We start from the raw sequence: 24,097 nt of genomic DNA on the forward strand, positions 1-24,097 counted from the left end.
AGGATGACATTTTGTGAATCAAAGGCTAAGTACAATATGTGAGCAATTAAATGAGATAAGACAATAGCTGAGGCAGAAACACAGTTTTCCCTACCACAGAGTCAAGCTGCTAGGGAAAGAAAGGCGTACATCATCTCCCATGTTATCAAGGCATTTTGTTCTGATTTTCAGGAGGTAGGGAGGGAACAAAGAAGAGGCTGTAGGTCAAGTTCATTTGAAGTCATCTCTTCTTTAATCAGAGGGAATCATGAGGCAGAGTTATAACAGAGATTTGCTCAAAACAAAACCAGCCTAGGATGAGTCTCCAGTTTCTGCCCCTCACTTCCATCCCAGAACAACAAAGGAAGGTGTGTAGCTGAGATCCAGCCCTGCTCCAGCCCTTTAAGCCCTGTTGCCCCTTTTCCACTACATACCTCCCACTGCTACTTTACTTCCTGCAGCTGGCCAAGGTTTGAAAGCCTGTTTCATGTATTAAAATTCAAATGTGGAAAACATTACCAGCGTCCTTCTTGAATTTTTTGTTGTTGTTGTTGTTGGGGGGAAAGGGGATTTTTTTTTTTTTTTTTTGCTTCCCCTGTCATTTTTATTGTGGAATGTATCAAACGGTCAAAGGCTAACTTCGGACTGAATAAATTCAAAAAATATTTCCTTTGTTCTTACGCTTTTGTTTTAAAATTCATATGAGTTTGTGTTGAGAAAAGATATGCAATCCAATCACTTCCACCCACATGAGGCTTTAGGAGTTCAGGGTTTTAGGTGCTACATGGTTTCTAGGAAGCAAGGAGGTTGACAAGACCCCTACTGGGTTCAAAGGGCAAGGGCTGTTGACATGCATATCTCTGGAGGACGGCCAAGATTTGGCTGGCTCCACAGTTCCTAATAGGAATGAGAAGTAACTTGTCTTTATCAGCAAAACCTGCAACTTTATTTCTTTTATATAGTACTCCAGCAGCCATAGCCAAGAGGTGTCTGTACACAATTGGCCAATTATTTCCCTTTTAAAAATTATTCTGCTCTGTTCTCGCTTTTCTTTCCACTGGGGTCAGTTCAACTCCCCCTCTCCAAAAATAATTCTAGTGTGTTTTGTTGTTGTTTCCTTTTTCCTCTTTTCCCATCTCAGAATCAGACTCAAAGAAGAGGCAACCCAAAGGTCAAATAATCCCAAATAGCACCTATGTACAGTTTAATATTTTAAAGAACCACTTAGCCTCCATCTGGTATTCAAGAACAGAGAAGACAGTCTCTACATCCATGTCCTGAGTGCATGCTGCATCCGGCTAACATATGCAAAGTGAACGCAGCTACAGAAATTAGACTATTTTTCTCTTGATTGAGAGCAGATATACATAAATGGTTATAAGTTGCAGATCTGGATTTTAATAAAGCCAGATTTCTTAATTAAAAGCAGTGTTGTTTAAATATTGTAGTTGCAAAAAATAAAAAAGAGAGATGTACGAATGAAAATCTCATATTATATGCATCCCAAGTGTTTAACACATTACCCGAGGCCAGGCTAAATTAAAATCAAGCCTTTCCTTTGTAAACTCTTTAGCAACTGCCAATGAACACGCAAACAATTTTTATCCAATGATGGATTTTCAGGGTAGAGGTCAAGATAAAGGAAAAAAGTAAGAAAAAATTGAGCATTGGCATTCAAAAATATCTTTCCACATTTTAGAAGTGAGTTAGTTCATTGCTTCTATTTATAAGTCCATATTTCTGGTTTCTAATCAGTTGCAGGTTTCAGTATTATACTGTGCAGGACAGCACTCTTCATCTTAGTCTTTTAATTAGAGAAACTGAAGAAAGACCAAAAAACACTGCTGAACAAGAGCTGCACAAGGATTCAGAGTTATTTTGTATTTCCTTTGGGAAGCATCTCCCAATGAGAGAAGCTGTACTGAGAATGGAGAATAGCCTTGCTCCCAAGCAATTCTGAAAACCCTAGAAGTGTCAAGCAGAGCAACAAGATGTCTACCACCAAGCATATGCAAGGAGCAAAATTACACAAAAATCAATAAAAAATTAAAATTTATCTGATTTATCAGCCAATTATTATCACCTAGTATTTTTGGTATAGACATTCTCTGACCCACTCAAAAGGCAAATACACAACTTATTTCTACCTCCCAAACCTGAGACTAAAAGCCATCATTTTGGTTTCATGAAGCAAATCAAACAAAACTACCCTCATATTTGGAATATTACTAATGTGACCTGAAGTTTTGTTATGTGCTTTGATCAAAGGTACCAAGGTGAATAACTGAAAATATGAGCAGTGATCCAGCAACTTATTAATACTTATGTGGAATGAAAACGTGCCCACATAAAATCTTGTGCATGGATACTAGGAGTTGGTGTTTTTCTTTTGTTTTGTTTTGGTTTGTTTTTTTTTGCAATTGCCAAAAAGCAAAAATGGCCCTAGGACCTGTCACCTGATAAGTAGGAAATATAATGGCAATAAAAACAAATAATGCTTTAGTATATGGGAAAACCCAGATAAATCTTAAAGAGATAAGGTGAAAGAAGCTGATCAGACAGGCCAATCCATAGTATTATCCCATTTAAATGAAGTGCCCAGAACTTATAGGAACAGGAAGGAAGTAGATTAGTGATTGCCAGGAATTGGGGGAATGAGGATGGTGGGCAATAACTGCTTGATGGTTATGTGCCTTTCTCTTTCTTTTTACAAGGAGCAAAAACATTCCAGAATTCAACAGTGGTGATGGGTGCATGACACCATGAACACCCTAAAACACACTGAACTGTATACTATCAATATGTGAATTATCCATATGGTGAATTATATCTCTATAAAGCTGATCCTAAAAACAAATAATAGCAGAAGTATTTACACTTGAAATGTTAATTCTACATAAGTAGAGTTCATGTGTCATTATTACTCACCATGAGTGAATGTCTGTTGGCTGAAAGAAGGCCAGTTCCATACCCTGAGCCCAGACCACCCATTGCTCCATTATGAGAGGGTCCAATGATTCCATGCATGTCCCCATGGCCACCAGGCACAGCTGTGGACGGGCCCACCGCATGATTCCGGAGAACATGAATTGCATCATCCAGTCTCTCTAAACGGTCTTCAATCCGGCTTTGCTGTTGGTTTATAAAATGAAGGGAGATCTGATTTAGTTTGAAATGCACGCACAGGTTACACAAGTAGAATACTGAGTTGCTACAGACCACACATTGGGGTTCGGAATATATGTTTCCAATAAAGTTTGTTTCCTTAGAACAATAATAAAAATAAATAATGTCCTTCCTAGAAAACTGGTGGAAAACGTTAATATTAAAATGGCAGTGTTATTTTTCAGGAACAAAGTAAATTTGATAATTCTTTGAGGACATTATTATGTACATATGCTATACTGGACTACATTAGCTTGAAAGAGAATTTAGATTTATGTTAGAGAGGAAAACATGCATTGAATTTGAGGAAATCTTTGTCAAGTACTAGCTAAAGAGCTATAATATTAGTAGTGGGAAGATGATCTTTTTTTAAAAAATTAAATTTTCTTCAAGTCAGAAATAGGAAAAGTTTAGAGAACTTTAACCTCCCCACCTACTTTTTATCTGTTATCAGTATCAACTTGCATGTGTGTGTGTGTGGGGGGGGCGGAGGACGGTGGCTCAGAAATTACTACGACAAAAATAACTTAAAAATCCTGTCACCCAAAGTGATATGAAGCCATAAGATTAGAGAATAAACAAGACTTAGCTTGATCATCTACCCAGGGACTACCACTGATTTCAAAGTACATACTGAAGCAGAGAATTCATTACCTTATGCAATTAAAAACCAATAATGCCTTTTCCATTCTAGCCTTTAGGATCCTAGATTTTTTCAACTAGGTAAGGCCTATGCTATAGTTAACAGTGAAGAAAAAGAACACAGTTATGTCTTCATTTTTTACTGTGATAATCAAGTATTACTTGCCAGTGTACACACTAAAATATACCATCTCATCGACCTACATTCCACATGTATTCACAGACAGATAGGACAGGGCTGCTCCTTCCATATGGACATGAGAATGTAGCTCAAAAATTAACTGAATTAATCACTCTGTCTTATTGCCAAGAAATAGTAGTCAGGGTTGGAATCTATGTGTTTGTTCCCTTTTAACAAACAAAGAAAAACAAAAACTTAAACCTAGTGCTATTTTGTACTAGAACATGCATGGTCTACTTTGGTTTCTAAAGCTCTGTGCAAACAGATGCACCAGCTCTATTGCACGAGAAAAGCAATTTCCAATTATTCTATACTGGCAGGAAGAATGTGTGTCTAATAGAATTAGTCTATGGTACAGAAGACTTTGATTTGGTGGGCTTGGGGGTTATATGACCTCCCCAGCCTGCTGGCTTGTGCTACTTATTTGACCAGAGAACATTACTAACCTCTCAGTCTACAGTTTTTAAACTATAAAAGCGAGGATGATAGTAGAGAGTTGGGTCAATGTGAGCATGAGAAGAAATCACACAGGTGCCTGGTCTACTTTCTGGTTAACAGTTCCCTGGTGGAGAGTGAGATCTCTATTTATGAATCCCTGGGAGTATTCACGATGGACAGGGAATCAAAGATGTGGTCCCCAGCTTTAAACCAAGATCTCCAGTTCTTCAGCTGAAAAGTCTGGTTTTGATGGCCTGGCTATGGAGAGCAGTCTGCAGATGCTAAGTAGCTAAAACAACTGAGCTATCTGAATGTAGTCTAGATGAAAGGGCTGGGCTGTGGGTATGTTTTCTCCATGCAGTTGTCTTTATTGGCTAAAATGCATAGCTGGGTGACTCATACAGTTCATAGAGGAAGAGTGTGAGGAAGGAAGGAAACTGCCTCTGAGTTTTATTCTGCAGAGTTTCCTATAAAAACTAAGTTGAAAGGGAATAGTAGCTTCTAAGTCATAGATAGGCACATGGAATGAGATAGGGAAATTGATGCTTTCTTCTCTGTTTCATCTCAGAATTTGAAGGAAAAGAAAACTCAATCCTGTGGGGCAAATGGCTCCCTGCTACTTGACTCAAATGCACACCAAACATGCACTGGTGCAGGGCTGCTTCTTGCATAATTCCAGCTCCACCCACCCTAAGCTGAGGAGGATAGAAGTGCCAGACTTTGAATCATCTTGCGAGTGTTTATAATATGAATTAAGCTCCTGGAAATGTTCAGCTTTTTCCTCTGGAAGAGTAGTCACTTCTATAAAATAAAATTGCTGTATTCCTATAAGAACAATAGAGGAGGGGGATGCCAATGGCTGGCCTCTCGCTTGAGGTTAGGTGGAAATGGCAGGCTGATCTCTGGCAGGCGGGGTGGAGGGAGATAGCACTTTCAAGTGTTCCAGCCCTCACCCTTAGGTACCCATTGCTTTGGAATTTTCCCAAAGATGTTGGGAGGAAGGCACAACACTAAATTTTCAGGATGATTCTTTATCCCGTGTCAGTCCCTAGGTATATAGAGCCCTGGGCTTCCATTCTAGTTGCATCTAGGTCACCATCTCCAAACAGAGATGAGCATATAGCCTAGTAACTGGCTCCAACAAGCTGGTGTTCTTAATAATGAATAGCGAAAATAAGAATCTTTGAAAGTGATAGAAAAAGGGAAAACCCCGATTGGGAAGTAGTGAGGTATGAGATGTGACATACCAAAGAATGCAAGGGTCCTTCATAATTAGGAGATGATGAGGCCTGTCCTCCATTTCTAGACCAAACAGCTGTGCCTGCTGATAATGAGAGGAGAAATACAATCAGATCCATGTACACGCAAACCCACTGATACTTAAAAAGGAGCAATGCTGATTTTCATTAGTCAATAAGACAAATACACTTAATCTTCCCGGATGAAAATCTGGGGGCCAGAGAAAGCTTTCAAATGTAAAATGTAGTCTTTTCATGGGCTCACAGTGTCCTCTGGCTGCTCTGTAAAAAGGAATATTTTATTGGGTCTAAATTTCAGCTAGCAGAACTCCTCTGGCAGAAATCTGTCACTGGAGAATGGAAAGTCATGGTGCTTTTAAGAGTACCACGGAGAAGGGGTGATTAGGCCTTTACTAGAGGCCAGATTGTGTTCAACCAAAATCCCCTTGTTCATGCAGAAGAACTTGACTCTTGTTTAGAAAATGTCTACGGAGTGAGATAAGCCTTTAAAACGTATTTATTTCTTATTTATTTTAGTGACTGGCATCGAACTCAGCACTTAGCACATGCTCTGTACATACTCATACATGGGTCCCCTCAGAAACTTCTGGAGGAAATAAGATCTGTTCAGAGCATTTCACTAAAGCAGAGAATTTAAAACTCACTAACAATGACCAAAGAGCCTTTTAGAATATATTCCCTAAATCCAACCTACAAAACAAAAACCACTTTTAAATTTAAACCAATCTTAAAGTTCAAATATATTGCAGAAAACCTAGAAAATCCCTAATTCAAAAAAGGAAAAAGAAAAAACCCAAAACAATAACTTTGATCTCTCAAGATCCCATGCCCTCGTGCTGCCAGCACGTTTAAAATCCATTCTTTCTGTCTTTTCTGGGTATGCCTGTGTATTTTTATGCTAAATAAAAATAGGATATTTTGTTCAATTACTTTTCTTGACAGAATTTGGACAGAGCTGTTGGTGTGAAAATAGCAATCTGTCCCCTTATTTATATATCTTCATAAAAGCTCTTTCTTCCTAACATGTGGTCTTCCAAAATGCATTACAAGGACCCAAAAAAGTAGCTTCATCAGGCTTGTTTTGTGCACCTTCTATATACAGCAGGTTGCTGAGGCTGAGGCTTCACCAAAAAACTGTGTATCCACTTCCCTGTCCTTACCTAAAGTGTAGCAGCCACAGGAACATGAGTACCCGGTTTTGAGCAAGCTCTCTCATTGTTCCTGGCATAGCCTTGGCAAACAACCCAGCCTTCCCTCACTTCAGTACACTTATGCACAAAACCAGGACATCTGACATTAGCTGTTCTCACACTTCCAGACCACAGAACTTGAGGCTTTGTTTAAAGTGGTGGTAAATGTGGCATTCCACCTGCTTCTATACTCTCCTCCCACTATCTCAAGTCGTTTGTTGTCAATCCTTCTCTGGTTTGGGGGATTAATATTTGAGATAACCTTTTCAGAGCCTAAGCATCTGGTACCAAGCCAGAAGAGCACAATATTGAGCCCTCCTTTTCATTTGTGCCATGGGGAGTGGGGGTATATTCTGTTACCATCTTACAATTGCCCTGCATCTTCCCCATTTCAATTTAGTCACCCAGAACAGACAGACTTCAGGATCCAGTTGACCCCATCACTGTCCTATTTTGGAAACTTCCAAAATCACAGAGGCTGAAATCCCATCTGTTTTGTAGCCATCATTTCTTAAAGTTGTTCAGTAGTTTGAAACCTCTCATTTTCTACGAGGAAACTCAGTTTACAGGGGGTCACATGAGAGCTGCACACAGGAAACAGTACAGAATTCAAGGACCCACCATTTGGGCAAAGCAAATATGTTCTAAATTCCACTCATGTCAGGTGCACACATGACACTTTTGTATGCACTTTTAATTACATTTAAAGACAAACATCCCCTTACTTTATACAATTATATAACAATTTATGTACCAAGTCATACTTTCCTCTAAATATTTCCACAGACTTCGGGGAGGCTGAAATGTCTTCAGGGAAAGAGTCATTTACATAGCCCATATTTGGTAATTAAATAGTAAACATTCATGACTACATTTCTTAGAAAAATTCTATTGGAATATATGAAATCGGCTGTTGAACATCTTCTCTAGAGCTAAAGAGTTTAAGAAGTGTCTTTTCATCTAATTTTAAAGAAAAAGATTAGATACAAATGCACCTTCTGATTATAGTTTCTGTCGTCTACCCCATTCTCTCTGTCTATGGAAATGCTATGTCTTGAGATTTCTGTAGGCAGTGGCAGTGTAGAAGGGGTCGTCTGCAATCTTTTACAACTGTGAAATGCAATTCAGAATACAGTACCTGAGAGTGAAGGAGGGGAGCCAACAGGAGTTGAAGGGTTTGACGAAAAGCTGTTGTTAGTGTGATCTGGAGAATAGATCTGAAAAGAGTGGGGAGGAAAGGATATTTTCATTTATTTTGCATACACAATGTTTATACAAGTATCCATGCAGTTCATTTATAATCCACGAGGCACAAAATGCATGCAGCACTCCGCTGTGCTAACAACATTCAACAGTGGAAAAAAAATGCAACAATAACTTCAAGTTTGCAAATGGATTAGGGTGGTGGTGTGTGAGGGTAGGAAAAGGAGCTGGGGTTAAGCCAACTTCAAGTCCAGGCCTTTTCCCATCCATCACTGGCTGTTTGGCTATGGCCAAGTCAAAGAGATGCTGCTTTCTAATTTTCCTTTCTTCCGTCACAAAACAAGAGGCTGGCAGTATTGGGTCTACTGTAATTAGGGCATTTGAAAGCAGGGCACAAGAGAGGCCAGATTAAATAAGTACTTTCACTTGGAATTCAATGCTGATATTCCTTGAGCTTATTTTATGTTCGCAATGGGAGGGAAAATGCAACTGAAGATGCAAACTTTAGAAGTATGAACTTCCTCTTAAAAGGGTCAATGGCCATGTGTAGCCTCTGAAGACAGTTCAAGGGACAGACAGGACTTGAGGTGAATGAACAAAGAATGCTATTTTGTTGTTCAGGAGCACACAAGAATTATTCAGCTCCAGCTTACTGGCAGTATAGGTGGGCAAAGCAGAGAAGTTAAGTCCCTCAGGTGCCAATGAATTGACAAGTCCCCCATGGACCTCAGCTATTGTCATTTTTTTTTTTTTGCAAGTAACTTTTCTAACTGTCTTGTGATTGACTCTTGAAGAGTCAGTCTTAGTTAGCCAATGGGCATCTATAATAGTTTAGAGATGAAAAAAATAGAAAGGGACACAAAAATCTGTGAGCCAAAAGGCTCAGAGAATATCTCCAGACCCTCACAGAGGGTGGCTGAACACCAACAGGAAAACAAGATCAAAGAAGCTAGCCAAAGCAGGTGACATCGCCTTCCCGAAAAAAATCTCAATAATCCTTATCCCCCCCACCCCCACCCCTAATCAAAGCTATTTGCATTTATTTTCTAAAATTCCATATGTCCACTTCTGATTAAAGTTCACCCTGCTACAAGCGGTGCCTTTGGAGTCCAAAGTCAATATTTCCTCACCGAAGCCAGGGCTTTTCCCAGAGCGTCTCCAGTCTGGGAGCTGCCTGCTGCCCCAGTTCCTCTATTTGCTGCAAAAACAAAAGGCAGAATATGAAAACCAGGCTGTGAGACGTCTAACAGTTTCCTATTCCTGGTCCATTTACTCACAATTTAATTGCATTTTTAATGCTAATTATAACACATTAATCTTTAATTAGCATTAATTTGTTTGCTGAGGTAGATGTCAAATATATTCATGTTACATTTTTTTTACAGATAAAATATAAACCTGACACCTTGATTTAAAGACAAAATGTTTCCCCTGCTATTACTTCCCCTAAGACGCTGAGTAGTTACTGGAGACAGATACCAAGCCAGCCCTTAGTGGTCATCATTGCTAAGAAAAATGTGACACGTGCAGGACTCCGAAAGTCCTCAAATTCTGACATTTCTTTATATATAATTGAATTATGCTCATGAATAATTTACACCTATCTTCAAATAACAAAAAAATTTGATAGACAGCAAAATGGAGCATTCATTTTGTAGTGGGTAAAGCATGAAACAAATCTGCAACTGGTCTGGCTAATGAAGAGAGAGAATACTTTTATTATCTCAAATACATATTCCATATATAAAAAGGTATTAATAATAATAATTCATATGTTCTAACATGTAACACAGCCAACTCCTTGATGAAGGTACTGTGCCATTAGAACTATGTGGTGAAAATGGACAGGGTGGTGTTAGGAGCTTTTCACTGACACACTGACTGGACTTGGGGGATGTTGCCTAACAGTCTCAACACTAGCAAACAGACTTAAGGATGATCTACTAATGTTTTGGGACAGTTTTTTTTTTTTTTTCACTTTTTTATGGAATGAGAAAAGGAATTATTTAGTCTATTGTTGAATTCAAACAAAATTTCACGGCACACTTCTATGATGTTTAAATTCCCCAGCCTTCTTGAATAGGAGACCCTTTTAGCTAATCCACTTGCACTCTCTCCTTGTAGACCTACAACATGATCATGACTCCAGTGGTCAAGCTTCTTCAGGTCAAACTTCATTCCCTGGACCTCTACTCAGTGTCACTAAGATGTTTGTGTTACTCTTCTACATCTACATGTTGGGCACGTCAGTTCAGTTATCACTTACATATGCTTTATTTGATAAACACAACTCCCACACAAACTCATTTGTTCACTCCTGGGACACCGAAAGGTGTCACCTGTATGACAAAACAAACATAGCATCTTCAGAGGCAGCAAACTTCTTCCTTTCCTATCACAAATGTAATAAAAGCAATGTAGAAAGGTATCAAGTAATTAAAATATTTAAGACTAAACAAAGCTGAAATTATTTCTAGTATGAAAATGAGAATTTCTAAATGAAAGACCTTTAAAAACTAAAGATAGTTCTAAAAGGACTATGATAAAGATCTGGAGACACAGAAAATAGATCTCACCAATACACATTACTACACTATCTGTGGGAGTGATTATCTTTTTCCCATCAAGCAATGTTATCCTTTCATTATTATATGTTTAAACAGATGTTGCAGTCAAAAATCATTTGTGATATTTCCCTGATTTTAATACAGATCTCCATGAGGTGAATGTTTATAGAAACACTGGGAAAAAAAAAAACCAAAACATTTTTCTAACCAAGAATCTAAACAAAAAACAGACAAGAACTTATCAATAAAAAACTGCCATAGCAGTAGCTTTCAGAAAATTGACTCTTATTAAACAATTTTTAAATGAAGATTATAAAATATCTCCCAGTCATCCATTTTTTTAGATTAAAAAAAAAAACAGGAAGACTTGAAAGAGCAAAAATGTATTCTAAGAGCATCTACAAAGAAAATTGTGTATCACATAAAATCATACTCTTAAAAAGTTAGGATGCTTTCCATATGAATTTAAAATCCTTAGACTTACTTATTTTATTATTTAATACATATCAATGTGTTGCCTTCATGATGTGTGTACACCAATATATTCCTGGGACAGAAAAGGTCAAAATGATGCTTTGACTCTGCTAGGACTGGAGTTAAGGAAGGTTGTGAGCCACCATGTAGGTTCTGAGGATTGAATCTGGATCTTCTGCAAGAACAACAAGGGCTCAACAGTGAGCCAAATCTCTAGCCCCAGTGTGATTTTTGTTTTAAAGCACTGGGCCTTTTAAACTAAGCTATTAGTGTCTTCTTTATACAAAGAGATATTAAGACTCAGGAAGTTGAGTCAAAAATAGAATCAACTCCTTACCTCATCTGGTCATAAAAATGTTTCAGAAAACTACAAAGGCTATTCATGCAAGCCACCGATAAGAACAGACTATTTTTTAACTTGAAACCATTTTACCTTGCAAGAGCTGGAGAGCCCAACCCAAGAGCTTAAATTTCAAAGCAGTTTACTGAGGATAATCTACTGTTTCACTGGGCATGCCTTTTGTTCTGTTCCAGGAAACACGGAGAGAGCACATTTTCAAAGTGAGCATGGTACACTCTTATTTGTGTGACCAATATATGAAAGGGCACATAGAATGGAGATACATTTTAAATTCTCAAATGGCATAATATTTGGTCTTGGTACTGAAAAATAGGTCATGTTTAGCAAAACATAGATAAAATCAGGCTTCAGTGTATTAGGACTTCATTACCATTTTAGTACCAAGTTTTTGTCAGTGTATATTGGTAGAAATCACTAGTGTCCATATGATAGAAATAAATATGAAACCCACTGTCTTTATGTATATCAACTTATTTTATTTGGTCCTAATTAATTTCTTTTGATCAACAGAAAAAAAACACAATAAACAAACCACCACCAACAACAAAACAAACCCAGCCTCTAAGTAGAAGTATGGCATAAATATGAATGGAAGATGAGCAATTATGAAAAACTTTGCAATTTTGCAGGAGGGTTTGATACTGTCAGTCACTCAAGTATTGTTCAGAGGGCTCAAACACAGGTGCTGCTGCTGGAGAGATGAAGCACACACAAAGGTTTCATATCCTGTGTTCGGTGGTGGACCACCCTCTGTTAGTCTCTGCTTTGGGGAAATGGCGATTCCCATCAGAACACACCCCAAACAAATACCAGGAGGAGTGGTGCCTGGGGATTGGCCCTGAGAATCAGAATCTGGAAACTATGTTTCCCTTTTATTGAACACCCATAACCTGAGGCAGGGAACAGAGGACATCAAAGGCAGAGGAAGTACAAGCCAGTGTGTCCTCCAGAGAAGGGTTGCTTCAAGATGATGCTCTTCTGAACTGTGTTCCAATGACCCTCATGTCATTAAAATGCTAAGGAGAAGCTTAGCAGCACCGTGAGTTTGTCTGCAAAGATGACTATGGGATGGAACATTGCCAATACTCCCCTATGTCTTTTAGAAGAACCTCTAACATGGGCTGGGATGCACTAAAGCCCTGTGGGAAGGGCTCCAGGCATTTCATGGGGGAAGGTGGGCCTCCTAACTGTGCAGGAAATGGTGGAGAGGCTTAAATCAAACTCATTTATTGCTCTCCATTGGTGGTCTTTGTAACAACGGACCTGACACTGCTGGATAAAATGTATCTTTACTCTTCAGTCTGTGCCTGGTCATCACCCAAATTCATCCGAAAGCTCAAGATCCTCATAAAAGACAGACTGGATATTATGTGACTAGTTTAATAAAATTACTATGAAACCAAGCCCTCTGGGGAAAAGGGACATAATGTTTCTACTAGAAAGCCACATCTCAACATGCTTCATGTCACACAAACATGTCAGGAGGAGTGAAAGTTGTAAGGCAGATTAATTCATGAACCAGATAGATATTTTAGAGTAATCTTTAACATATGTTGCATTAAATCAATCTTAGTAGCCTGTTCCTTCAACACTACTTGGTTTGAGGTTTAAACACATGGCAAATGCCATCTTTCTTTGCTCTCAGACAGCAAGCCAGTTAAAGATGGACAAAACAAGAGTCATTATTATAAAGCATTACATTGTTATATGCCCAATTCCCTGTGAGGGACAAGGAGGTTGTGTGGCCATCAAGTCTCAAACAGCATACTGTCAATGTATATAGATGGCAACTTGTAATTGGTGAGTTGTTCTCGGGCTTGAGGAACCTCCCTGACCTATGTGATAATAGAAGGTCCTCTCCCTCTTGATCCTGATCATTCAGAAAGGAAGAAGTAGGAATAAAGCAAAGTGTACAACCCTGTAGAAATCTCTGTTCTCTGCAGCTGGCATCTAGTAACTTCCTCTGTGTGCATAGTTGGATCAAGAGGATCCGGATGGTGCCACTTTCTGACACACACCAGCTGCTTGGCATTGAAAGGGTATTTAGGGATGAAGCACAAGGGATTCAAGTTAACTTCCTAAAGGTCCCTGGTCAGCTCCCACCTTGCCTAGGTGCTGAACCAGCTGAGCTACCATTGATCTATTCTGTACCCTCTTAACCCCATTTAATCCAGGGTGCTTCAAGAACCCTTCTAATCCAGAAATGGCTATTGTAAGCCACAAGGGAACTATTTCACCATGAATGGATATGTCATAAAAAACAAAACAAAACAAAACAAAACTCATGAATGTGTCTCAGGAGAACTGACATTGGGCTTTGAAAAGCAAAGAAAAACAAACCATCAAAGTTGAAGGCACGATCAGTGGTCTCAGCAAGAGAGATGACCAGCTATCCCCAGCTTAAGAGAGCACTTTCAATCTCTGAGATGCAGCAACAGACAAGAAGTGAGTTGCAGGCCTAGGGAGGCTGTGTCTTGAAATGCCAGTGCTCCTGTCTCACTCCTCATATACCACAAGGCTCTACAGACTTTAAGACAATGACTGACAACTATGGTAAAATATTATCACATGATCCAGAGACACAGGGCAGTCTTCTAAACCCAGAAAGCTTCCTCAAACATCAATGCTTTCAGAGAGCTCCAGTGCCTTGCAACTTTGTGCCAAAAAAACTTGAAAACTGGGCTGTCCATGTGTTAGTGCTCGAACCCATTCTTATGGCATTAGCACTCTTACTATTTTTTTTTTTGTTTTGTTCCCTACAGGATCATGTGTGTAATCTCAAACATGTGTCCAGCTATGTGTTCCTTATTTACCAATTATTTAATTAGTCCTGTTTGTTCTTTGAGATACAGGCAATGTAGTATTTCTTTATTTACTGCATTTCAGAATGAGTGAGTATATGCCAAATATTTTCAAAAGTCAACAGATGTATCCTATTAGTCCTCACTGTGTGTTAGAGAAGCACTCTGACATCAGAAGAGAAAGCTTCTCTCAGTGTTATACAGACATGCTGCCATTGGTGCCTCCTTCCACACACCAAACCAAATAAATTCTAAGGGAATTTTACACGAAGACACATCAGCACTGGCATACCGTGAGACTAAGGCTTATGACTGGATTTGATTTTCCTCTGCATTTGTACACAAGGAATTGGAAAGTACATTATTTTAAGGCAGAACATACTGGAATATTCAAGAACATTCTGCCTCAAAGTAGTTTTAAAGTGACTTTTGTATTTATGCAAATTTAATAAGGGTATTTTTTTTTCTCCATGAGGCTGAATATCCAGATGTACTTACTCTCTAAGAAATCATGATGGCTTTCTATATTTTCCCAATGGATTTTTGACAAGAATACCAATTCTTGTAAAATAATGTATGTAACAAATTTTCTAAGCATCCTTTGCCTGGGTTCTAAAATTTTTACATTTTTCTTTTAAAGTTGGAGCCCTTTTACTATTGTCTGGACCCTTAACAAGCCCATGAGGAGGCTTACACATAAGGCTAAGTTTATCTTCAGCATGCAGCTGGGCTCTTTGTAGGAGTCACCCATCCCTCTACCCAGCCCAAGTGCTGTATGTCCATAAGCTAATGGGGAGAGGACCATCTCAAACAAGCAAACCTTATTCTCATTGTACTGGGCAACAAAGCTGTCCAACATTCACAGAGAATAACCTGGACCACAATTTCTTTTAACCAGTGATGCATGTGTCAGTCACCTAAAGACTGAAGATCAAGTGTACACAGGTTTCTAAAAGAGTGCCCAAGTGTGTTTTCCTGAACTCGAAGGTCTGTTCCACCTCCATATCTTCCTTAAAAAGAAAATGACTCAGACCACGAATAGACAGGAAATCTGTCATGTACGAGGATGAATGACCAGCCATCCTTCGTAACCAACCTCATGACTGCAGAAGGGGCTTTCCATCTGTCAAACCACACTGGAGTGAAATGTGCCCCTATCAGTATTTCAGTTCTGCACTTTTCTTTCTTTCTTCTTGTTTTTCAAATCTGCCCAAACTTCACTGGTAGCTAATAAAACTTTCCCCATGTGACTTCTGTCCATAATTCTCTAAGGTCAGATTGTACAATGTACTTGTAAAAGTTCTCTTATGGAAAGTTCCAGAAACAGAAACTCATTCCTAAATTTGCTTCTCTGTGAGATGTGATAGGAGAGAACTGCTAGGTGGCTCATCTCAAGTGTGAAATAAATTACCGAATAGGCAAGCAAGGGCATTAGTTAGCCAGAAATTATACTTTAAAATTTAAAACCTTCACCAAAAACTCTCCTCTGTAAGTGATTTACACAATTGCCAAAGTTCAAAGAAAAAAACTAAATAAAAAGCTAACAAACAACAACAAGAAACTAAAGCAATAAACAGCAGCTTGATGTTTTCTCTAAAACATACCCTGAGTTTTCCAGCAGTGACCTTCTGGGAGTGATCTCAAAGGCCAAGCTATTATAGTTTGTATGTAGATTGTCCCCCACAGGCTCATGTATCCAAACACTTTGTTCCTAGATGGTGGTGATGCTTTGGAAGGTTGCAGAAACTGTGTGACATGGGGCCTGGCTGGCAGACACAGACAACTGTGGGCACACCACAGTGAGGACATCCTGGCCTTGTTTATGATCTTATCTCTGTTTTCTGATCCACTGAGATGTAATAATCTACACTGCAAGATCTACCCAGCAAGAACAAGGTCCCAGGTCATTCTAGGCTGTGTGTCTTCAAACCATGAGTCCAGATGAAACTTGAACTCTTCAGTCAGCCACTTGGTCATAGAACAGCAATCCAATGCACCTGTCAAGTGTGGCTTAAAGTGGAGCAGAAGGGGCTGTGACCAGAAAATACCCTAGTGCATCTAGATGTGCTATACACCAGGATGAGAAGCTTGCCAAGGCTGATCCATGGGTAAGAGGCTGCCCCCATCACCTACCAGTGTTTCCTCTTCCCTCAGAAAAACAATACTGGCAGAGATCCATCTGCACTAACGGACCACAACAGACATCAGAGGACATGAGTGGATGATGCATTTGGCAGTAACAATATTCCTGAGCCTAAACTTATTACAAAGCCCACAGGAAACAATTTCTGGTCCACTGTTACCCAGCCATCTCTCCAATGTGAACAAGTCCCATTTCTCTTCAAGGGCTCCATAATACTACATTCTCTGAAGGTTAAATTCATCTAGCTAATAAAAGGACTTTTAATTGGAAATTTCATATAAACAAGTCTTTGGAAGTCAGTGACATATCATGATTAGGACGTCAGCATAATGGTCAATTTCTGGAAAGTGGTGAATAACTGCTATTATGGGGCATCCTTTCCCTCATCTCATTGGTCTTCTATGAATAATCTTAAGAACAATTCACTTGCCCCCTGTTTGGGAATGTGAGATGCAATAGATTCTGGATCTACTCAAACCTTTATTTAACTTAATGACTCATAATGAAGAATAAAGCCAAATTTAAGTTTCTTGTTACCAAAAGGAAAAAAAAAAGTGACTATGGGAAAGCCAGTGATTATTCCTATTCAATACATTCACCTGTTCACTTGGTGATATGACAAATATTTATTGCCTGGCTGTAATTTCATTATGAGGAGAGAGAGAGACGGCCTTCATTATTCAACGCTGTGATGGGACACTGGCATCTGGACTGGCATGTGCATCACTCACCCATTATACTGTCTGTCCCGTTGGCAGGAGGTGTGCAGGAAGAGGTGCTGTAATGGTTTGTGCCACTACGATGGAACGTGGACATCGGAGGGAGACTGGAGTTGATGTCTGCTGAGGAGTGGGATGGGTAGCTCTGCAGCAGGGGGCAGAAAGGAGGCTACATTCAATCACAGTATACTTAGTTTTCTGATACTTCTTTCAAAACTCACCATATTGCAAGGGAGACTCTTTCAGAATCTCAAAACAGTCAAGCAAACATCCTGCTTATACCTGACAACATTCATTTTCTAAACAACCAAATGCACATAGATCCAAAGTTGATTTGTGGTTACATCAAATGTCAAAGAATATCATAGCAACCTAGGGCACCAAGAAAAGATGATAAAAAACCCCAAATCATGGTTTAAAATATCATTCCATACACTTCAGAATTGTACATAACGATTTCTGCTATTTTTCTGTAGAAAAACACTACTCTACAGAATGAATACATTACACAGATCTCCAGAGTTCACGTTACATCGGACCCTGGCCTCTAGCCACTACATGGCAAAGTAACAGGAATATTCTTCTTTCCCAGTGGGATCATCTTGCTGAATAAATCTCAGCATCAAGAACAAGACAGGAAATAAAAAGTTTTAAAATAATTAAAAGCTAATTCTCTCTGAAGTATGATGGTAGGAAATCTTACTAGTGGCTTTGATGACTTGACTTGGGATCCAAAGGCTTGACTATGCTTTACTTCACTGTGAATTCCTGCTTTGCATGCTTCATATGTTATTTAGCTGATTATGAAGGAAGAACATCTTTAAAGGGTCACTTGGCTTCAAATTCAATTGCTGTATCAGTTGTTCAAATGATTTAAGGTGGCACATTAGTTGGCCTGTACCCATCACTAAAGAACATGTGCATTTACAAGGACACCTCAAGCTAATTTCTCCCAAAGCAATCAAACAACAACAAAAAACCCAGTAGTAGAAAATTGCCTATTTTTGTTTTCATAAGTACTTGGATGTGCTATACAGATATGTTAAAAGAAAAAATATGTAAAGATAAAAATTTTCCTGGCATGTGAAAAATTAATAGTCTACAAATTTTAATAAGTCATTATTATAGATGCATTTAATTATTTAATTTAAAAATAGAGACTGGGCAATGGATCATTATTGTCTCATGTCTAGAGATGCTTCCAAAATTGGTTTTAAAATAGAGCTAGTAGGTACTGTAAACACCATAAGTACTAAAATTCAGGTATTTGTTCATAGGAAGGAAAGTGGTTTCTTGGTGCTGGCCAGTAAGCCCCTCTCTTTGCTCACCACTCTCTTATGAGTTGAAACCAGTTGAACCTGCATGCTACACTGTGCCATCTCACACTCATTCATATGTCATCCATTGCTTGCTGTTCAAGTCCATTCCCATAATATGTGAACTCCCTTAAGGGGAGGGGATGGAGCTCATACCTCCTCATGTCAGTGGATAAGTAGTAAAGATACAATGACAGTACATATTCAGCGGACTGAAGTATGACTTATTGGAAAGACTACCAAACAGTCCAGGTCACGCATCTACATTTCAGAGCTGGGTCTGCTAGGGACACATGAATGTCTTTGAAAATATCACCTCCATGTAACAAGATAGATAAGCTTAGAAGATGACGATGAAAAAGGTAGAGGTAATGCACTTGTCCCTGGGCCTCTTGTTAAAACTCATTTATACTCGGGACTTGACTCTCCCAAGTTGCCCATACAATGTTCTCTAAAGATTAATAGAGTGGGGGCTACTCTACAGTACAAATAATAAAAAAAGACTAGATAGGATACAGGACTTGGAAAATAAAACTTGTAAGAGTTGGGACATAGCAAATTCTGCTCTCCAGATAAAAGATTATGATAGCGATACAGAGAATAAAGAACCACGTGGAAGAGAAGAATGAAAGAGAGAAAGATGACATGACTGTACTTTTATATAGCAGTATTGCTTGCTGAGTTTTGGCAGAAACAAAACAGGGATTTCAAAGATGCAAAAATATCTAATGATTACAGTAATTAGATGTAACAGGGGAAAATCATAAGTGAGACTCTTTGGACCCTTCTAACTTTATGGAGGATAATTTAGGATATGACACACAGAGGGTTAAGGCTAAGTGCAGACAACATGAACAAAAAACAATCCCCACAGTTTAATGGAGAAACCAATGCAATCCACACTAAATCAGCTATTGTTCTTAGAGACACATAGACAATTAGATGCTGAAACAAATTAATGAAATTCATTACAAGATTACTTTTCAATGAGAAGTATCTTGAAAACTAACATTACTCAGAGAGCATAAATACACCAGCACCGAGAACGTTAGTGATGGATGTCTCTTTCAGAGGATATGGGGATCAACTCTAAGAGATATTCATGATTTCTTTCTTCAGCTATTAACATCCACATTCTGCTTGCTATAAAAGTGTGAGGGGAATGTGGTCAGTTGAAGTTTCATGGCCTCTCATATCCATCCACACTGTTAATTTTTTAATTCTGGCACCCAGCTTAGAATCTATTAATCACAAAAGTGTTACAAACATTCACATTGGTGATGTTTGTTACTGATGTGTGGCTTGGTGATATGAAGATTCAAAAATCTAAGAACTGGTAGTATATGCTAAAAATAAAATCATGCTGTAGGCTAAATTAGGGTTTCATAGTCTTGGCCCTCATGGCCTATTGTGACAGATGTTTCATTGGTACAGGTCTTTACTGTGTGTATGGTTACTAACATCCTCTACCTACTGAACTGAAGTAGCATCTATATCCTAGCTGTAACAACAAACATGTCTCTAAGCATTGTCCAATGGTTCCTGAGGGTAACCTTTAGCCCAGTTACAAAATACTGACGCACAAAAATAAAGACAGCAGAACTTCCTTTATGCTAAAATTTCAGATTTCCTTAGAACACTTCAGTATGTAATGCTAAAGCTATGTGTCAATCACATCAGGCAATAAAGACTCTATCCTACTTTTTCAACCATCTTGGCCAAATCAGTCCAAAGTTAAATTTTCTATAAAGACCAATTCCAAAGCTTAACCACAAACTCCATTCATCAGGGTGGTTCTGTGTATATATATCTGCAACAAGCAGAGATGAGCTATGGGGTTCAGTTGTAAAAGCCAAAACTGTCAAGGGATTTAAAGTCTTAAAACTGGTAACTGGACAGATGCAGGTGAAATGCATGGAAATGAAACTTCCTAATTGCACAGTCTATTATAACATGGCTAATGATGTTTCCAAAATGTTTTACCTCTAGAGATAATATGGCAGCGGTCAAATTATACCCAAAATAATCCAGGGAAGGCTCTCTTCCTCATAAGTTAGCTCCTTTCAGAATGGGATTAACCAAATGCTACAGAACGGAGCTGTAGGGAACCATCACTATTTTCAAGATAAAAGATGCTGGCTGCTGTTGTATATTCAAATTATTCCCAATCAGTGTCAGAGTCTTCAAAGTCACTTCAGAGAGAGATTGTCATATGGTTAAATACTGAAATTACAATGATAACTAGATGTAATAATTCAATAGTTTCACTCTCAGGGGAAAAACTCATTAGGATACATTACCAGAGACTTTATCCATTTACCCTTTAAAGCAAAACTCTTACTCTCTGAGATCTGCTATATGATCATATTAAAAATGAGAACTGGAGTTCTGTGATGGACATGTGGCTTTACATGTGGCCCACTGAGATACTGCTTTAAAATGAACTTTCTTTCTTGACGATGACACTGCTTTGATTCATTAAAACTTTTTCCAGGGGGCTAGAGAGATGGCTCAGAGGTTAAGAGCACTGGCTGCTCTTCCAAACGTTCTCAGTTCAATTCCCAGCAACCACATAGTGGCCCACAATCATCTATAATGGAATCTGATGCCTTCTTCTTCTTCTTCTTTTTTTTTTTTTTGTGTGTGTGTGTATCAAATAAAGAAATCTTAAAAAAAAACACATACACACACACCTTTTTCTAAAGTGACTTCTGATTTGAAATACATTTTGGGCACCTGAGCATAGTTTAAAGGCTTCCTCCCCATGCCATGAACTTTGGTGGGATAAAATCATATCACAATGCAAAATTATAAAATAAGAAAAGAAATAACTACAGGGGAAAGGAAAATAATGTGTGGACAAATCTTCCAAGGACTGAAATTCAAACATTTAACATAGTATTCCAAACTTTAATTTGCCATCATTACTTCCCTGGTTTTGATTATGAGCCCTAAGGAAAGTAGGAAATGGTAGTGGATAAGTAAAAATGTTACCAAAAGACATTCTATTATTATTACAGTTTACATTTCTCTAAGCTTTCAGTCAAATGTCTCCAAGTATAGGGTGGGAGAAGAGGAAATCTGAAACTCAGTGATTAGCTATTTGCTGAAAATGTGCTAAACCTGGAGATAACAAACTGGCCACTCCCATCACTACCACCTGTTCCTCAGGAAAGTAAAAGCTAAGTGACCACAACATCTGGAGCTCTGGGACCAACTAAGAGTGGACTTTTAAGGGTATCAAAACTTTTATTTCTAGAATCTTCCAGCCATCAGAGAAGAATATAAAGCCCCTCCTCCTTTTTCTATATATGCAGTGGTTGAACAAAGGAGAGAACTGATCACAGGAATCCAGAAAGAATTTCTCTGGTCAGGACAGAGGAAAAAAAAGTAATAAATGTGAAATAAGGAAAGGAGAGGAAAAACAGCAAGAAGAGAAGTGCTGAAGTCATAATCATGGACCATAGACTTTCTGTCACATCTGTGAGGTTTGAAGGTGTGTGTGTGTGTGTGTGTGTGTGTGTGTGTGTGTGTGATGCATGTGGGTATGAAGGTATATACAACTGTGTGTGCACATGAGACCAGAGCAGAATTTTGGATGTCTTTCTCTATTACTCTCTACCTCATTGCATTGGGACTGGTTTTCTCACTGAACCTAAGGCTCCCCTTTTTACTAGACAGCCTACCTGGCCCAGCAAGATGTTGGTATCATTCTATATCCCTTCCCTATCTCCATCTCCACACACAGGTGTACCCACTGCTGGGGTTGCAGGCGCACACAGGTGTACCCGGCTATTGACATGACTGCTGAGGATATCTCATGCTTACAAGTACTCAGGCCTACTGAGGCATCTTCCCAGCCTGTGGATCTTATTTTTAACTGTACATTAATGAACAACGAACTTGAGTCTCATGTGACCTACATCCCATACCCAACTCCTGATCTAGACATTTTTCTTCTACTTAATGATATATTTAACTACATATGTAGATTCTTGGCTGTGGTAGTTTTTAAGCCTAGTGAGAGTCAGATGCTTGATTCTTCTGGGACAAGGAAATACACTATACAAAGGTGAGTAAGCAGAAGACATGGAAAGAGTAGAAAAGCCTTACTAAGGAAAAACTTAATATTATACAAGCCAGCAGCTTTCACTGGGTTGTTCATCGAAACAGAACATGAGTGGCACTTGTGTGGAATTAAAATTCAAAATCCCATGTATGTGGCAATTCCACAGTTTCCTATCCCCAACAATACTAAATAAAAACATAAACCCTTTCCTTGTAGTAGGTCACAAAAGGTCAAAGCTGACATGGAAACCCCTGTGATCGCAAATCTTTCTCACTCTGCCCTTAGCAGAGCATTCTTTAGAATTTTAGACAGTAAAAAATGCAAGGCACTGCCATTGCTGAAGCCTGGCACTCAAATCCACTGTGTTTATGAACCAAAGGAAGCTGACATCGCCGTAAAGAAAACAGAACAAAACACAATAAACAAAAGAACAATGACATAGAAGCTCTACAAGGTTTACAGAGGTGATCCGCTTCTGTTGAGCCTTTGACCACAGAAACAATAAAACTCTAAGAATAATAGGCATGAGCTATTTTTGCCTCTTTGCAGAGTCCTTGTGTACACAGAGATGAAACTCAGAAACTGGCGGGTGCTCACCCCATCCTTCCTTACCAAACGTTCATGTGGATGCAGGCTACAGTAGCTGCTAGACTGTGGAATATGAGAGGAATTGCCCAACATCCCTCCATAGCCAGGCTGATTCATTCCACTGGAGGAGCTCCAAGGGTCACTGCTGTGATGGCCATCTGTAAAGGACAAAGAAAACCATGACTTTTCTGAGGCATTCAGCCTTGCCTTTTAGAATAGGGTTTCTTCATATACTTGAAAAATAACCTCCTGTTGTGTATTCATCTTTGTGTTGCTTTGCTGATTACATCACAGGACAGTCATCACTATTTTTTTTCCCAGAGAGGCTTTTTATATTGTCAAACAAACAGAAATATTTGAGTTGGTATTCTTAGTAAAATTTCAACTGGAAAAGAACAGAATCTTTCTGTGCAGAATTATATCGTCAGCAAGGTAATTCATGACAAAAGAAACAGTTCTTAGAAACCCCTGACCCCTGCCTTTTATGAAAGTCATCTAAAATGTTAAACCATTCCCAAACTTTGAGGTGAAAATAAAATGGTTGAGACATTCCAGAGTTGGCAGGGTTGCAAGTTTTAAGAGACTACATCGAAATGACTACTGGAAAAGAACAACCCAGATTTAGAAGGTTGGATTTCATTCTGTGTCATGCATAACACAGATAATTAATGTTGGGATTACCTTACAGTAAGTGGGGAAGATATTTTGGTCCTAGGTCATTTTGGAATTTGGTTTATATGTACATAGCTATCTTAAATCTGTAGGGGCAATGTGGGGAGTATATGCATGTCTTAAGATAGATATTTTAAAACAGGAAACATTGACAGACTCTGGATTTGATGAATATATGAGGTAAAGGAGCTTGAAAATCATAAAAGGTATTGTTTTAAAATCTCTTCTATTGTGCAGGTAATCCTTCCTATTAACAGCAGAATAGAAGCACCCCTAAAGATTCCTTCCACTCCCTGGCCCTGTGGTTATATAAATTGCAATTGTTTCATT

General features: G+C 38.7%; 1 protein-coding gene across 21 annotated transcripts in view; it reads right to left on the reverse strand.

Annotated features, from left to right (window-relative positions):
• The window catches only part of Tcf4 (transcription factor 4), a 342,153-nt gene that overhangs the window by 27,180 nt on the left and 290,876 nt on the right, over nt 1–24,097 (reverse strand). For all 21 annotated transcript variants that reach the window (XM_035440081.1, XM_027402662.2, XM_027402658.2 and 18 more), the window contains 6 exons: nt 23,120–23,253; nt 17,135–17,267; nt 9,188–9,255; nt 7,993–8,071; nt 5,653–5,729; nt 2,908–3,111 (listed from right to left, as the gene is read on the reverse strand). In XM_035440081.1, coding sequence (XP_035295972.1) covers nt 2,908–3,111; nt 5,653–5,729; nt 7,993–8,071; nt 9,188–9,255; nt 17,135–17,267; nt 23,120–23,253 — 695 coding nt within the window. The remainder of the gene's footprint in view (nt 1–2,907; nt 3,112–5,652; nt 5,730–7,992; nt 8,072–9,187; nt 9,256–17,134; nt 17,268–23,119; nt 23,254–24,097) is intronic.

Source organism: Cricetulus griseus, chromosome 2 (genome assembly GCF_003668045.3).
Source record: "Cricetulus griseus strain 17A/GY chromosome 2, alternate assembly CriGri-PICRH-1.0, whole genome shotgun sequence".
Taxonomy (NCBI): Eukaryota; Metazoa; Chordata; class Mammalia; order Rodentia; family Cricetidae; genus Cricetulus; species Cricetulus griseus.